General features: G+C 37.5%; 1 protein-coding gene across 2 annotated transcripts in view; it reads right to left on the reverse strand.

Moving 5' to 3' along the window:
- The window catches only part of GRID2 (glutamate ionotropic receptor delta type subunit 2), a 764624-nt gene that overhangs the window by 309012 nt on the left and 438658 nt on the right, over window positions 1-16954 (reverse strand). The window contains exon 3 of one of the 2 annotated variants that reach the window (XM_074147378.1): window positions 5903-6187. The exons of the other annotated variant lie outside the window; for it this stretch is intronic. Within the exon in view, the coding sequence (XP_074003479.1) occupies window positions 5903-6187 (285 nt within the window). The remainder of the gene's footprint in view (window positions 1-5902; window positions 6188-16954) is intronic. 2 annotated transcript variants of the gene reach the window in all.

Consider the following 16954-nt stretch of genomic DNA (forward strand, 5'->3'; position numbering starts at 1 on the left):
CCTCACAGAGCAAATTCCCTTCATAGCCTTAATGCTCATTTTGTTTTGTTTTTTCTTTAGAAAAGTCAAAATTAAATTATCACCTAAGGGAATGGAAAATATCCATTGCCAAATATACGTGGTATTAGTAGGAAGGTCAAAAAAACTGTAAGCAAAGATATCTTAGTCCTGGAATCAGTAAACATGACATAAATCAACAGTGATGGTTGCGTATCAAAGGCATGCTGGGTTGAAAAATACAAAGTTACGCCAGAAATTTGGATAAAGAAGTGGCGTGTCTTAAGTTTTTTTGTTTTTAATAATATAAATTACTGAAGAGTTTTAAAACATAGCTACTGCTACAAAAGAGAATAGGAAATAAGACAACATTAGTTCTCCAAAAACAATCTTATTACCCCAACCTTTCTAGATAAAATGAAGAATCTTTCTTTATGCTTTGGCACCAACAAAACATTAAAAATAAATATTTCCAAACAGCTAGACTTTCTCCCTCATCTTAGAAACGTAAAGACACCTACACAGTAAATTGCACAAAATTCACAATTATGTTCTTGCAATGATTGACTGATTTCTTCATAAAGAATTCACTACTACGGGAAAGTATCTATGTATTCCAGGAAAATGCAGTGAACTTTTAACTACCTGAAGAGTAAGATACAAATTACAAAAGCTTGCCCCATGTTGATACACCACAAAGGTAAAAACCAAAAATATGCTGGGATTCTAGGTCAATTACTCTGCTTATATAGCCTGAATTCACACATTCAGATCTCAAACGTCTATATAATTTGTCTCCTTCTGCATTTGAATGTGTAAGGGTCTTTTTCATGTTACTATCCGGGGACTGGCTACTGTCAGATGCCAGTCTGTGGGTGAGGCAGGATTTGCTGTTTCAAACATTTTGTTTGCTTTGAACTTGAAACCATAAAGATGTAATAACTTGGCAAACCTTGCTCAAAATGTTTACAGATGTCAGAGGCTCTTTTTACAAATCTAACCTTTGCAGTTTCCAAAGGTATAAGTTATACATTTATAGTATCCAGTCTGAAAATGCCTTCACTGAAAAGGGTGCTGACGGTCCTAAGGAAGAGTTCAGAGACTTAGTCTGATGAACTGCCCGGTCCGTACACCAGCTTGTAAGGAGGAGATGCACAGCTACCCTCTGCAGCTCAGTGGTCCTACGGTTTGAGCTGAGCAGTCAAGAATAAAAAGAGTAGGGAGACGATTTGGCTGCTTAAATGAAGTAAATTTGGCTTGCACGTACTGTGTGGATAGTAATTTTAATAGCAGGTTGAGAAAGGCATCAATCTACTGCATAATTTTGCTGCATTTCATGCCGCCTACTCTTTAACTGTGTAAGAAGACTGTCCTTAATGGTATTTGAAGAAGCGCAGAATTGTCCTTGAAGACTTTTAATATACTCATATGAAATTTTCTTAAACAAAATCAGATTTCATGTCCTGGGCAGGCCTTTATCTTGTTTTATCTCAAGGAACAAAATATATTAAATACAAGGGACTAACTGCACTATTTTCTCTGGGAGTTTGACCTAGATCACCCAGCAGAGAGCAAGGATTGGGGAAAAGACAACCCATATTCCAATTTCACTACTTCATCTGAGTTTATACACTAAAGGTAGAGATAAAATTGTAGTAAATGAAATACAAACACCATCTAAGTCTGCTCAAGTTAAAATGTTCTCTTTTCTTACCTCCTCACTCATTAACTGTTATTGTGTGTTAGCCTCACATTTGTTACTGGCAAGGCTCTGCCACTGACAAAAGACTACAGCTTTACTAAAATCTTTCACTAATTACTCATCTTAACTAAGCCAAGAGCAGAAAAATACTTTTTTGATTACTACCAAGGTGTCTTTTGTTTTGCTTTGTGTTAGAATAGTCAGCCTACCTACAATTTTACTTGGAAAAAACCCATCAGTTAAAAACTTCGATGTCAATTATTTCAGAAATGCATTTCTCCATCATTTCTTCAACACCCAGCTGGTTATGACTTAATGAAAGAATTGCTTCTTTCAGGGACTTTAACTTTGTTAGTGAAGAACCTTTAAGTAGACTTGAATATTCTAGCATTTAGATAGGAGAAGTGTTAAAATGTTAAAACTGAATATACTTATCTACTTATATTCAACAAAAGGATTTGGGAGTTTTAAAAAAAGGATAATATCGGGGAAATAACTCCCAGCTCTGCAGAAGACACATTTCCAATTATAAATAATTCCCTAACTCTCTGATAACGAAAAGGAATCTACCACAGACTGCGAGATAAAAATCAAAAGCAATTCAATTCATAGCATTAAGAAACTATGATATTGATAAATTGACACATAAATGGTTGCAGACTCTTTTAAAGATGCAAGTATTTACTTTGACGTGAGCCCAAATTTACTATAGGAAAAATTATTTTAAATTTGAAATGCACATTTTCTTTCACAGAGCAAAAATTATTACTGGAAATAATTTCAGTAATACAATTAAAGTATTTTGTTAGAAATCTTTACATTAAATCACTATGCAGAATTTCTCAGAAAGGAAAGTATTGGAACTCTGCCGAGTGCTGGAAGCAGTCTAACAATGTTTTCATGTTTTCTAACTTAGAAAAAGATGGCAACAATGGGAAAAAATAGAGGATTAACACACATCAGAATCTATATTCCCATTACTTCTCAAGTGCCATTTACTGCTATGGAGACTCACCTGATATTATGATACACATCTTGAGAAGGAAAGATCACCACATAGAAAAAAATCCCACCGGGGCAAGAAATTGCTCTGTTTGCACAAGTGTCAGTTCTGCAGAGGACTGTGCAGAACGCATCAATAATCTCTTTCCAATATGAATTTAATTCTAATGCAAGTGTTGATCTCCCACCTACTTTAATGTTTAATACTAAATGTTACATTAAAATGTCTAATATCAACTTCTGCGAACAGTTAAACTGAGCAAAGCTTCCAGTCAGAATTTGATTTTAGGTCTTTATCAGCTAAGAAAAGAAATTCATCTCATACTGCAGCAGATCCTCTCAGGCAAGCTAAGGAATGGGACTAGGATCTTCCAGAGGGAATTGAAGCCACTCTTGGCTGCACTGACACTTAGACCAATGGGATCGGTTACCCCTGGACCTCCATCCATGTGTGCGAGTCCAGCCTTGATTTCTTTCTAAAACAGGCACAGAAGCTAATGGCAACGTTCCCTTCCTCAATCTCTTCTGGGCTTCTTGGGACAGCTCTCTTGTATAAAAACCAGACTGATGCTGTGTTGGAGGGGGGGTGGGCTTTAAAGTATTTCACATCTATAGATCCATGTACATGAATGGCTTTATCAAACATCACAGAATCATAGAACAGTTAGAGTTGGATGGGACTTCAGGAGGTCACATAGTCCTACCCGCCCCCCCCGCCCCAGCCCCGCTCAAAGCGGGATGAATACAAAATTCAGACTTTTCCATTCTATGATCCATTAACAAGTGATTTCAGCTCCTCTTTTCACACCCTTTCACACCTCTTTTCTCTGCCCCTCCCTTTGTGCAAGCCCCTCTTCGTTCGATATAGAACCTGGGAAGAGAAAACGCGCGCTGCCAACATACTGAAAATGTTTTGAGTATACCAATAAAATAGCATGAAAAGGGGGAAAAGTGACATAATTTGTTAAGATTTATAAATAAGCTAATGGCAAGATTGCTCTCTAGGGACTGCTAAGAAAATAATGTTATCACGGGTACAAGGAAAGCTACTGCCATAGATCAAACACCAGCTAAGAGAATTAAGAACAGGCAAAGTACTGTGTCAAGCCTAATGATTTCACCTGAAACAGGGTAGTGAGGAATTAGAGAGGTATTCCAGCATGAGCAAGAAGAGGGATTGGAGAGACAGAGAACAACTCTCAGGGTAATGGAAATAACAAGAGAGGCCTCGGTAAGAGATGGTGATCTCAAACTTCTGCTCTCTTGTTCCTTATTAAAAGTGGAAGAGGAGAAAGTCAATGAAATCAGCAACATAAAATTTTATAAAGAAACTGTAGGAAGCATAAAGGGAATATAGAAACTGCTTGCTGCCCTAGGGATCACTGTTGAAATCAAGGATTTAGCACAATTTAAAGAAACATTGTACCTTTGTACAGATGATACCCTGCAACTCTGAATAGGGCTATCTTAAAACTCCAGTTGCATTAAAAATGTTTATATTCATGGTGTTAATCCCAATCTATGTACACACACACACAAAAAAACTAACGACACAAATCCCCCAAACCCCTACCCAAACCACACAAATGGCTAGAAAGGGGACAGACTTCACCTTCTCCTCAAGTACGTGATAGTGATCACTGATCAGAGTCAGGTTACCAATCTGTCTGCACGGCATTACTTGTAGACTCCTGTAGTCACAACACCATAGAAACTTGTGGAAAGGCTAAATATCTGCCACATGTCATGCCTGGGGATGATGTGTCACTGAAGGAGCTACTGCTCTGAAATTTATTCCTTGCAGGCAGGCATCTGTGTTACCTAAGTCACACCATAATGAGATTCTTACCCAGATATCAAGGACAAAATGACATGGTGTCTAAACTGCATTCTCAAATTAAATAATGAAATTTGAAAAATTTAAAACTAGTATTTATGAATGTAATTATTAAAAAAATATTAATTATAAAATTTGTTTGAGGCTTTTAAACCCCAAAATACATGCAAAAAGATAGGTTTTATCTGGCAAGATTATGGTCATCTTCATAGGTACACTGGTACTTAAATTCACAAACTCATAAAACATGAACAAAAATGTTCTTCGCTGCAAGGTTTTTGGATGGGTTTTTATATGTGTGTTCCTTATCCTATGGCTGGTGCTTTTAGGTGCTGCTTTGTTATAAATAGGAACTCTCCTATTCATCATTTTCTATCTTTCTAATTTAAGAATTTATTATGTAGCCAGGGAACAAAAATCAATAACACCTGACCTGAATGAACCAGATATTATGCACAGCAACCTGCTGAAGTGAGCATTTTTCCATAACTTGAAGATTTAACTTATTTTCAAAGTTTTAAAATGTTCATCCAAACCAGTCGTGATTATTTATGAATAATGGATGCATCTGAACAAAACAGGTCTCGTTTCAAAGCAATTTTCCATAGAAAAAAGATCATAACATTAGTTAGATAAGGCACCTATACTGCAGAAACCTGTCCAGTTCTCTTTTCAGCTGTAGAAAATATCTGTCCCAAACTCAGCTGAGTCACTGAGCTGAATGGCGCAGTCTTGTGATGCTGCCGTCTGTGTCGCACTTACTCTATTACACAACAACCGTCAATTCAGCACCTTTCAGGAACACCGAATGAACTCAAAAAAGAAGGAACATTGTCTTATCCAAGCCCTCCTCCTCAAGTTCTTCACTCTACAGAAGTTCTCTCAAACTTTTACATTTATGAATAGCAGTTCATTCTTGCCAAGGTCTCTGTTCTACATTCAGCACTGCTTCAGCTTCTGGCCATCAAATATATGCCAAACAGGAGATATTCACCACACAACAAACGATTCTACAGAATGTAAAATCATTGAAATTGCCTCTTGAATTGTCATTTTATATTTCTATAGTCCAAAAATCAAAGAGAGCTTGCTAAAAAATGGTATGCTTCATAAACACTGGCAGAATAGAAAGCCAGATAAGTTCTCCATTTATCAGTTAACTCTAACAAAGAAATTATCAAATAAACCTGTAAATGTTGATAGATTTTAGGGATAGATTTCTCTGAGGTGCTGTGAAATGCTGGCAGAACCATAAATGTTCACAAGCAAAACATAATCTATTTGAAGACAATAAAGATGTAATGTGACTGCTTTCAACAGAATTATGGATCTGACAAAAATCACCCTGGTAAATAAATACTTACCATAGTCATTATCATAAAAAATAATGAATTTCTGCCAGGCATATTCTGTGACCACCCTCAAGATGACATCATTTAAGTAGACAGGGGGGCGGACGGAGAGTGTGTAGTCATCATTGCGGTTGCTCCTGGTGAGCCCGCAGCCACTCCTCGGCGTTCCTGCTGTTGAGCGCTGGATGAAGAGGTGAGGGATGTGCATGGCATCTGCCAGAGACTGAAGGGATCCTGCTGACGTGCAGCCAATGGAGCTGACAAGGGCCAGGATGCCTTGGTTCATGAGGTCACAGGCTGTAAGAAAACACAGTGATATTCAAGATGAGAGTGGTTCAGTTCACAGGGCTTATTTTGTTGTTGAGACACAGACACTGGGAATTGAAACACAACAGGTTCAATCAAGAGAAATACGGATAAAATTGTGCACGTTGAGTAATTCAGACCTAAAATTCGTGAAAATCACAAGGCTTCTCTATTCACTTTGACCTGTCTTGTGGTGATAGCAGGAAGACAGCCCCATGCACCTTGCCCAAAAATGAATTACCCCTTGAAAATGAGACACACCCCTGGGCCTTCTGAAGAACACTAAGAACTGACTCCAGCTACCAAATTAACGTGATCACCCAAGCATATAAACACTCTCCATAGCCCCATGAATACGATCTTTGCATTATATAGAGAAAACTTGAAGAAACAAAAGCTCAGGCTTGCTGTCAACTTTTGAGGACTACTGAATAGAATTATGTACATTAACTTGTCAAAGCAAACACTAAGTTGCTTTGGGGTTTTAAGAAATATATGCAATAATCTTATGTAACTTATTATTTTCCTTTTTCTTAAACAAAAAAAAAAGCTACTTATAAATAGCAAAATGTTTTCAAAATTCAGTGAACACTTTGCCCTCCTTACTTCCATAAGAAAGCCATGGAGCTGTTTATGTAAAAAATACCACCTTGTAACTAACAGTCCTGTTAATGAGGGCTGAGTTACAGTACCAATGACATCCACATTAATATCAAAGGTGTTTATCATGATTAATGTTAATGAAATCAATAAATATAAAAAGAATTAATAATCATTAGGTCTTTAATTTTGAAGGATTACCCTGTGAAATAGAGCAGAGTCAAATGTTTATATTGGGTTTCTAACAGACTTGAGAGCTTGAATGAAGAAACAACATGGGCTTGTAGTGTAATTCCCCGGAGCACACCCAAGGCTAAATTTTGAAATACTCAATTTGCCACTGGCAAAGCTACACCTGCAGTTAACCTGCATTTACACATGTAAATTAGATAATGGGATGGTAAGGAGTAATATGTATTTACATATGCATATCTAATTCTAAACTGTGCAATTACTTATTTTGCAGGCATATTCTACACACACGACAGGTGCAGCCAAAAACAAGAAACCCACATATGAGAATATATTCCCCTAAAAATACGAAAACATATTTTAGCGCCAGACCTGTTGTCTCATATCATATGGCTCTTACTCACAGTGAGTAATGTTTTACTCCATAAACACTTATTAATGTCAATGGGAGTATTTACAGTGTGAGAAATAGAGTTCCGCATTCAGGCCCACGAGAAGCTTGACTTTGTAGCCAAAGGACAGCACTGGAGGTCATGAATGCAGAGAATCACCTTCTCCTACAGCCAGTGCATTATTCTCCTTAAGATACAGAGATCAGGAACACAGCAGAGCAGATTCCCAGGGTGTATTGACACCGCTGAGGCTCTGTCCAGCGTAAACGCTTCCGAATTCCTTCATACAGATAAATATAGGAAGGGCCAGTGTTCTCACAGAGAGGTTTAAAGCGTTTTGGCTTAGAATAAAGTGTTCCCTCTGTATATGCTTTGAATACTTCTCAGGCTTTTGGGTCAGCTTCTGGGCTTTGGGTTAAAGGTAATACATTTCCAATAATCATGAGTATCCTTTTTTCAGAAAAATGCCATATATCTTTGGTAATTGGACAAAAATTGTCAATATCTCACAAGTTTCTAATAATAAGAACATTTCAAAATAATCTTATTAGCTATTCATCTTTTATGCTGCTTGCTTACATTCTTCATCATCACTTTCAACAAAGATAAAAGGCTTGTCATAGGGAGATACTGAATCTCTTTCCGGATACGGTTCTCCTGCACCAAGTACTGCAATATCTGGGTTGCATATCCCACTGAGAATGCTATTACTTTAGAAACAAACTATTTTTATTGATATATTGACTTATCTATCAATAAATACCTGCAGCTATCTATATGCCACTAGATATCCTTATAGCTAGATATCAATAGACAAAAAAAAATGATGTTAGATTTTGCAAAAGTCTGCTTTTAATTCAGCGAAAATGTAAGTCTACGTGGTCCTGATGCCACCTGTTCAAATAAAATCTGTAGTGTGACCCTCCAGTCTCTCAAACATGACTTTTAAAAATATACCAGACTCAGGCTGCATTACAAAAATTGCTTGAAAATGTCTAAATTTGCAGGAACGCTTTCAGACTGAGAATAACCAGTACGCTCCCTGTAATGCTATGAAGAGGGAAACATGCTTTTTGTGAAAATTGTTATTGAAACATGAGGAGGAAGAAAACAACATGGAATATTAAGCTCCACAGGGCCAAATGCTAATAATGGTAATCACACTGAATAAAGGATTAAAACCATCTCTCTTGACACTGCACCACATTTGTTACAATAGCCTGAGGACTAAAGTTGCCCATGTGGCTCTTTCTTCCATGATACGCTTATGAGAATCATGTGTGCTGGATTGGGGCAATATGCACTTAATTATGCTCGCAAATGGACCTTATTCCTGTACACTTAGAGACTACTTAAATACACAGAGAATTAGCTGCTGGAGAAAGGGCTGTTATCTCAGTGGCAGCTTTTCTAGAAAATAAGGGTGTGAGTTGCAGAGTTTGCCTCTGAGTCAGTCTAACTGGATTATTCTTTGAATAGAAGTATAATTTGTACCACATATACACCTACAAAGTAAAGCCTATATGATATGTCAAACTGCCATGTATGATATTCACATATTCCTTAGCCAAGCAGAACTTCTGTTGGCTCCAGTGGAAGAGATGATTGGTAAAAAGCATAAAACTGAGGTCTACATGTTTTCTTAATCCTTTTTCCCCCTCACAAACAGAAGTTCTATTAAATTTTTTTCCTAGTGTTCCAAATCTTTCAACTGTTTCTTATCAATTGACCAAAAGCTCTAGTGCAAACATATTTGAAATCCTAGTTGCATTCCTTGTAAAGCCTGAAATATCCAAGTTCTATTTTGTCCCATGTGTGTTAAAAAAAATCCACACACACACATATATATTTATAAAAGGACTTAAATGCTACCTTGCCATTCAAAACCCTGTTGCAATTTAATTTACTATGACCACCTTAGAGATTGTGTTTCCAAGCTGGTATTTAGTCTACTGACAATATGACCAACGAATATTAGTTTACCGCTAACTAGAAAAAGAAAAATATTGCTGTGTCTTTTAAGACTTCAGGACAGTAGAAATGTCACATTCAAATGGATCTGTACACAGCTCCATTTCAAGTTTAACAAAGAAGGAACAGAAAATTAGTAATAGTGTTTATAAAGCTCTATTGTTTCATAGCATGTTATATTTACACATAAGTTGTCCAGACGTTAATTTGCCCTCATAACTGCCAGACAGTGGATGTTATTAAAAACTGGATCTTCTCCAGCTAAAGGAATAAAAAGTGATCATAGCATTTTACACATTGAGTAGAGAAAATATCAGGAATGTCTATAAAATAAGATAATTCAAAATGTTTCTCCATTGTAGATATACATAGAGACTATCTCATGCATAGCACGCACTGGCAGGCACCAAAAATTACATTTAACTCTTCAGCTTATCTTGTGTTTCTCAAAACACAAAGTTACTGAATTTCCAACACTGGCGGGCCGATCGTCAGTAACAAAAAAGTGATCTTTTAGAGTAAAAGCTTTTCTAAGTGAGTTTGGCATGACATCTAAAGAAAATTTAAAAAAACAACAAATTTCATGTTCAGTGTCCTATTTTTTAAAATAAAGAGCATTGCCAATGCAATTTGAAATAAATAATTTACATCGAGGCTATCAGCTTGTACAAGCACTTCCCGCAAAGCAGAATTTAAATGGCTATGGTTACAAATGTGTCTTAAAATGTGTTCTCTGCAAAATGGAAACAATGGTAGGTCCTTAAATAACTACTAGTTGCTGAAATTTAAAAAGAAATAATTCTATAGTTAAGACCAAGTTTAAAAACATGCAGGAATAAGAAGCACCAAAAAAAAAGAGACTACTGAGATTTAACTATTGCTACGAATGTGAGCATTTTCTTATTTACTCCTCCTTTATTCTTCCTGATAATAAATAATAACAAATCATCCTCATATACCACAAGCTGACAAGCCAGAAGAAAAAACAATATAAGATCTCTGGAGACTTCAATAACAGCTTAATTTTGTTCCCATTTAAAATGCTGGTTAAACAAAGTCACATCGACTTCTAACATTTTTCCAAAACACTAAATATTGTGCATAAAGTGTGGGTAGTATCCCTTGAAATAATCAGAGATGTATTCTAGGGTCCTTTTCACATTCTATAATTTAGAAACTACCAGGATCCTTCCAGAATAGTAGTGTTTGACTTAGTATATGTTGAGTGAACAGAAATTAGATCTAAACCCTGTGCCCAGACTTCTAGTCCCATGGGCTTGACTTGGACACCCCAATGTCATTCTTCTGGATGTCCTTTCCAAGCTGGCATCATTTCAGTCTCACTGCTCCTAGGTCTTTTTCACATATTACCCACACAAAGTAGTGCCTCAAAGGTATTTAGCCGAATGTGAAGCTGGGGAAAAAAACCTTTTCTTCACTGATATGTGTTTTGGGATAGAGAGTGAGGGGTTATAAACTGTATTTTCCTGTGTATAAACTCTGTGGTTTGCAAGTGCTTCAAAGACTCCGAAACCAGGAGGGCTCCATGGAATTGGGTCAAATTAGCTTCTCCTTGATTTTTCTATAGAAGGAAAGTACAGATTTTCCACAGAAACACTTTTTATCTTTTTTGAGGTCTGTACAGTTCACCACCAGATGTATCACAGGTTACCTGGAAGAATGGTCAGATTCCTTCCCCATTTCAACAGAATAGCCAGGAAACTACAATCCAGTCATAGGTCTGGGAGAAAAATCTAGTCCATATGAACCTCATATTTTTCCCATACATTAGCCACAAAGAGAGTATTTACAGATTTATTAATGCATTTGGGAAATTAATCATCCCTCCCACCACCCTATTTGTACTAACCCACTATCCAAATCAGGATAAGCAGCTGAATCAAGGGGCAAAATGCAACATCAGGTGACTTGAGCACCTAATAAATGGATATTAGGCAAACAGAACTTCTATGTAGATTTGAAAATATAAACTATTATTTCTTGATTTGCTCCTGAAACCCTTTTTTAGTTTCAGGGTGCCGATGAAGACTGAGGGACCATAGCATGCAAATTCCCTGTTGCAAAGGGTAAGGCATAAGGTTAAAGTCTGGATTTTTTCCACTGAAATTTTCTGTTCCCTCCACATCAAGTGACCACGCAAACCACAATGTAATTTTTCTGGGTCTCTATCTTTTCTGGTCTCTATCTCTGGGACCTTTAAACAACAGTCCCAAAACTTTCATTAATTCACTGCAGAAAAATAATGTATTCATGTGAGAAAAGCCATGAAAATTTACAAGAACTTTAAACAGACCATCTACAGGTCTTTTTGTTTGGTGTTCATAATCTCAGATGCAAGAAGTAAGGATAAAATGTGATGATGCGACCCATTATCAAGCGAGCCTAGCCTCAAATTTTCAATAAAACTTTTTAGTCACTTTTGGATAGCAGTTCTGCTCTTGCAAATTATTTTTCCTTCATAACACAATGGTTCATCCCAGACTTAGAACTGAATTATTTTGAGATGAGTGGCAGCATATTTTTAATATATACTGAAAAATATTCGGAAGGAAATAAGTGTAAGATGGGGGGGACACGGAAATTACTGACTGGATTTTAAAGAATATTCTCCTCTGCAGTGCAGATAACAGAGTCTATCCTATTCCTTTTCTTGATAAGGTTATAGAAAGCCACTTTATTTAGATCTTCTCTGTAAACATTAGCCAATCTCCCTCTCCTCTCCGCTACATTATATACAACTCAAACTGCTAACAGTATTTTAAATTCACTTGTAATTAACCTTTAAGGGATTTTAGTCTGTCCTGACTGTAAAACAAACTTGTGTTTGAGTCTTAACAGCTGTGCTTCCTAAGCCTTGGGATTTCTTTGTTTGGGAAAAATAATCCAAACTTCTGATATCTAAGAGTAAAAAGTATTACCAGAGAGCACATTTGCATCTCTGTTGTACAAAACACCGCAACCACTTTCGGATGTTTTTATTGAAAAACATTTTGTGAGAGTCTTTTTTGGGTCAGATTTCTTACCTTAAAAAAGCTTTGATGATTATGGTAATCTTAAAACCATCACATTAAAATTTAATAATTCTTTTGAGCCTTGAAAAATAAACTAGAAGTCTCCCAAGTTTGGAGGGAGGCAAGATTTACAGACAAATGATATTTTGACACCACCTCTTGCAGGATGCAATGGGAGAACTTGAAGGAAGCACAGCTTACAAAGGCTACCAAATGCAAGGCTCCACAAATTTTCTTTTTGGATAAAATTCCAGATTTATTCTTTTTTTCCTGCAAGCCAACCTGCAGCTCTTCAGTTCTATAGAGACACATAGGGGACACCTGTCTTGCCAGATTACCACACCACAAACAACACTACAGCTTCTTATATTTTTCAAATGTGGCTTCACCTGGTATTCAACAATTGCACCCAGGCCTTGTCTCAGAGGAGTGATGGCTCCTAGCCCTTCAAGAAGCTTGAACTGCTTTCAAAAACATTAAAAACCCTCCAACATTTTAAAGAAGTTACACAGACACAAGTCTTCAGCTGAAGAATGGTTTTAGCTGCCATGTAGCATGTGAACACGAGTATACTCCTGAAAAATGTGCCACAGCTTTTCATGGTGCCTATGGTTGAGAAGTAAAAAGAGGCTGTAGTGCTAACAGACCTGGAAAGGTGAGACTGTGCCAACCAGTCCTGTTGTGGAAAGGTTGGATCTGAGTGTTAATGGCTGAAGATGGGCAGGGAAAGAACGAGGTTAAATCAGTTAAAGCCAGACAGTGACGTTCATTGAAGAAAGGGCTAGAGACACATCACAAAATCAACCTTTAGGATCCTGGCATCCCAACAAGGATGTCTTACTACAAAGTTAACGTAGCCCCTTGGAAAATAAGGAATCCAGGGAAACATGGGCCTAGATTTCAAGAATGACTCCAAAATCCTTCCTTTTCTGTGCTGATCCCTCACTGACACAAGCCAAATCTCACCTACTGCCAGTATCCTTGCTCAAAGTGTTGCAAGAGCAATTTTCAGTCATCCATTCAGCAAAACAAAAACTTTTCATTTCATGTGTAACCATTGGTAGATTACACTTGATTACTTCCTTAATGATGAAGCATATGTTAATTTAGTCTACCATGCAACTTCTTCCATCCCTTACTTTGTTCGTTTTCACCCTTGCACTGTTGCTGAATCTTTTAATTTCCCTAACCAGCACTGTTTGAGAAGTTATTAAGCAGCACAGTGTCTGATACCCTTAATACCTAGCTTGCCTGCTGCAGAGCAGACAGTTACTGCATAGTAGAAATTACATGGAAACAAAAAGTCTGAGTCTTAAAGAAGCTTAATATAAAATTAAAGACACTTTTATCAAAAGATAGCGTCCCGATAAAATCACGGGAATTTACTCTAGTTCTGTTTTTTCTGAAAGTCTGTGTAGAAGCGTTGAGGAAAAAAAGTGAACAACAAAACCTGTTTTAACCTTGAGCATCAACAATTCTCATTTTATGGACTTGCTCAAAACAAGCCAGGGCAACATTCTTGTTAAGAGAATAAAACACTGAACTTGATGCCATTTGACAAAAATTACACTTTCCTTGCCACCTATCAGCCAGATTGTCAGGCAATTTTCCCTTCCAGCCTTCCTCTCTCGGATCTAACTTTACCTTCCTATCTGCTCTTTCTTCCCCTGAGCATTGCAGAGCATTGGCTTTCTTCCTCCCATTCTCACCTTAGGTTTTGCTCCAGCCAGGCAAAGCAACTTGCTCTCCCTTTTCATGTTTCCTCCTCCAACTCTTTTTTAAAATTTTTTTCCCCACCTATTTCACCCCATCTCCTCCAATGTCAAGAAACAACAAGGTATTGAGGACTTGGCACTGGATTGAGAATCTGAAGGCTCATATCTTGGTCCCACCTCTGCCAATACTTTGTTGCATGACTAATTTTGGATGAGTAATCTGATTTCTCCTAGGCTTTGGTAATTATGGTACTTTGATACCTTTGTAAAACACTTTTCCATGACCTAAACATGGAGGATTACATTTGTGTTCTGCCCCAATCATTTTTTCCAAGGTTAGAATGTCCATTTCTTAGCATAATTCACATTGCCAGAAGTTCTTTTACATCCTCCCTCTTTTCTGAATGCTCATGCTTCATAGCTCCCCTTTCTTGCCCAAACTATTAGTATGGAGACAACAGGCTCTGATGAAGAGATGCAGTGCAGAGCACAATACCACAACCTAGTCCAGGGCAGACAAAAGAACACACAGCTGGTAGCATTAGTTTAATTGGAAGCCCTACAATGGAAAGAGCTGCCTGTGCTGCCCTGGATGAGCTTGGCATTCTCCCAAGCATAGATATTACTAAACAATACTGCTCAAAATAAGACCAGCCCCCAAAGGAAATCTGTGACCAGCAAACCGAGAGCTTTCTTTCCTACAGTGCAACCAGCAAACATTCTGGGAACGTTCTGCTGAGGAGACAGTAGAGCAACTTTTTTTTTTTTTTTTTTTATGTGGCATTGTAGATAGTTAAATGTGTGCCTTTTTGGCCTATGAAAATACTTTTCTCTTTTTTTTTTTAAAGAAAAAGAAAAAAAAGAGGCAATTCTACTAGACAAGTGAATTGAACAGAGCAATTTGAAGAACAAACAATAGTAAGGCCAGATCTTGCATTCACCATGAAAGAGGGAAACAGACTCTACATCAAGATAAAAGAGCTTTGTACAAAAATAAAAAGAAAGCAGGGAAGACAGTACATCAGTTGCAAAAAATACATGGGTATGAAAAAAACTGAGAAGTCTGTATGAGCTCAGAACAACAGTTCCATTAGCAACTTAGCCATTCAAGAAAACCTTAGACGAGTCAAAACAACTATCACCATTATTTGCTAAGAATAGACATTGTGCTTATTTCGCTGACTGACACACAGAATAACAATCACAATAAGAATAAAAATATCAACTACCTTTTATAGAACACTTTTTTTATTTGTAGCACTGAAAATGCTTTGCAAAGAAGCTCAGCATCTTCATCTCTATTTCACAGAAGAAAAAAACCCAGATGTGCCAAGGGGAATTACTTGCCCAAGGTCAGAAAGCAAAGCAAGGAAATTGTTTTCCACGCCAAGCTAAAACATGCACAAAGACTGAAAACAAAGTCTTTTGTTGCAGCTTTTCATTATTTGTTTCGCGCATTAGTATGCCACTGAAAGCATTTTATGTTCTGAGCCCAATATAACTAAGCTTTATGAAGATGAAAGATTGGAAAGGCGAGGCAATGTGGCCTACAACAACAGAATTAAGCGACGAAGCGTTCCAGATGTATAGCGAACCCAGAGCAAGAGCACTGTTGATTATGAGAGATGGGGGGACGTGTGCCACAACACTGAGACACAGGCATATACATAATGGGGAGCAAATGACATACATAAGAGCAGAGCCGTAGGTGGGAGACAAAGTCTTGGTGGATAACACAAAATACCAGCAGACATAGGGAATATATTATACGTAGAAGTATTTAATAAAGGAGTAATCATTTCACAAGGAAAATTATAGATACAGTGTTCAACTGAACGGAAATTGTAAGGTATTGAGGTAAGAGGGCGGGGAAAAAACCATGCATGGAAAATTCAACTCCTGGGAAATACATGCTCATGATCAGGTGTTTTGGAGAAAGCAATATACTCGTATCAGACTGGGTATCCGGTTACCAGTGACAGAGGAATCCAGCATCTCGGCTTGTATTACTTACAAACATCCTCAACATGGTTTCCTACCTGACATGCAGCGTGATCAGTCCTAACAACCTCAGATAAGCTACATATTCACTAACAGCCACATAAGATGGCGAAACACAGAAGAACACATTTAAAAAGGGTAGAGGGTACAATGCTTACATAGTGAATATACAAATTCGGTAACATTAAAACAGTACTAATGGAAGACATGGGCACAGCAAAAAAAGGAGAACCCATAGGTTTTTACAAGGAACAACAATAAAGGAATATGAAGAGTAAAGGGATGTAATCACAGCTTTGAGGTCATGGAGAAAGATGTTTAATGTTAAGCGGTAAGTGATGAGGCAGTGAGATTTGCAGCTGGGAAGTAATAAATCGATTTAGACACAGAGGAGGAGGATGCGGGTTGCTGCAATGTGGGAGTAATGGAAGAGAGCAGAAGATACAACAAGGAGGTCAGCGACAGTGATACTGTAACAGCTGAAGTGGTAACCAGCCAATGCATTGACAAATGTGTCAGTTAAAAGGGCAGTGAGGAAAAAACAGCTTGGTGCGTGTTATAGGCAAAGCAGCAGCAGGGCTTGGCAGCGGCCTCAGCATGTGAAGAGAAGGAGAGAGAAGACAAAACGTGCCCAAGTCTGAGAGTCTATTTTTGCTCTCTTACTCCAGGAATAATAATGGTGCAGTGTTCCTTTGGTGCCAGTTGCAACCTTTTACTGAGATTGCTTTGACTTTAATGGTTGCGAGAGATGCCAGGAAAAGAATGTAATGCAGCTTTTCTTTTTCCTTGACTTTTTCCAATGTCACAGAAAAAGAAATTTTCATAACTCCGAAATGGAAAATACACATTTTCAAC

This window comes from Numenius arquata, chromosome 5 (genome assembly GCF_964106895.1).
Source record: "Numenius arquata chromosome 5, bNumArq3.hap1.1, whole genome shotgun sequence".
Taxonomy (NCBI): domain Eukaryota; kingdom Metazoa; phylum Chordata; class Aves; order Charadriiformes; family Scolopacidae; genus Numenius; species Numenius arquata.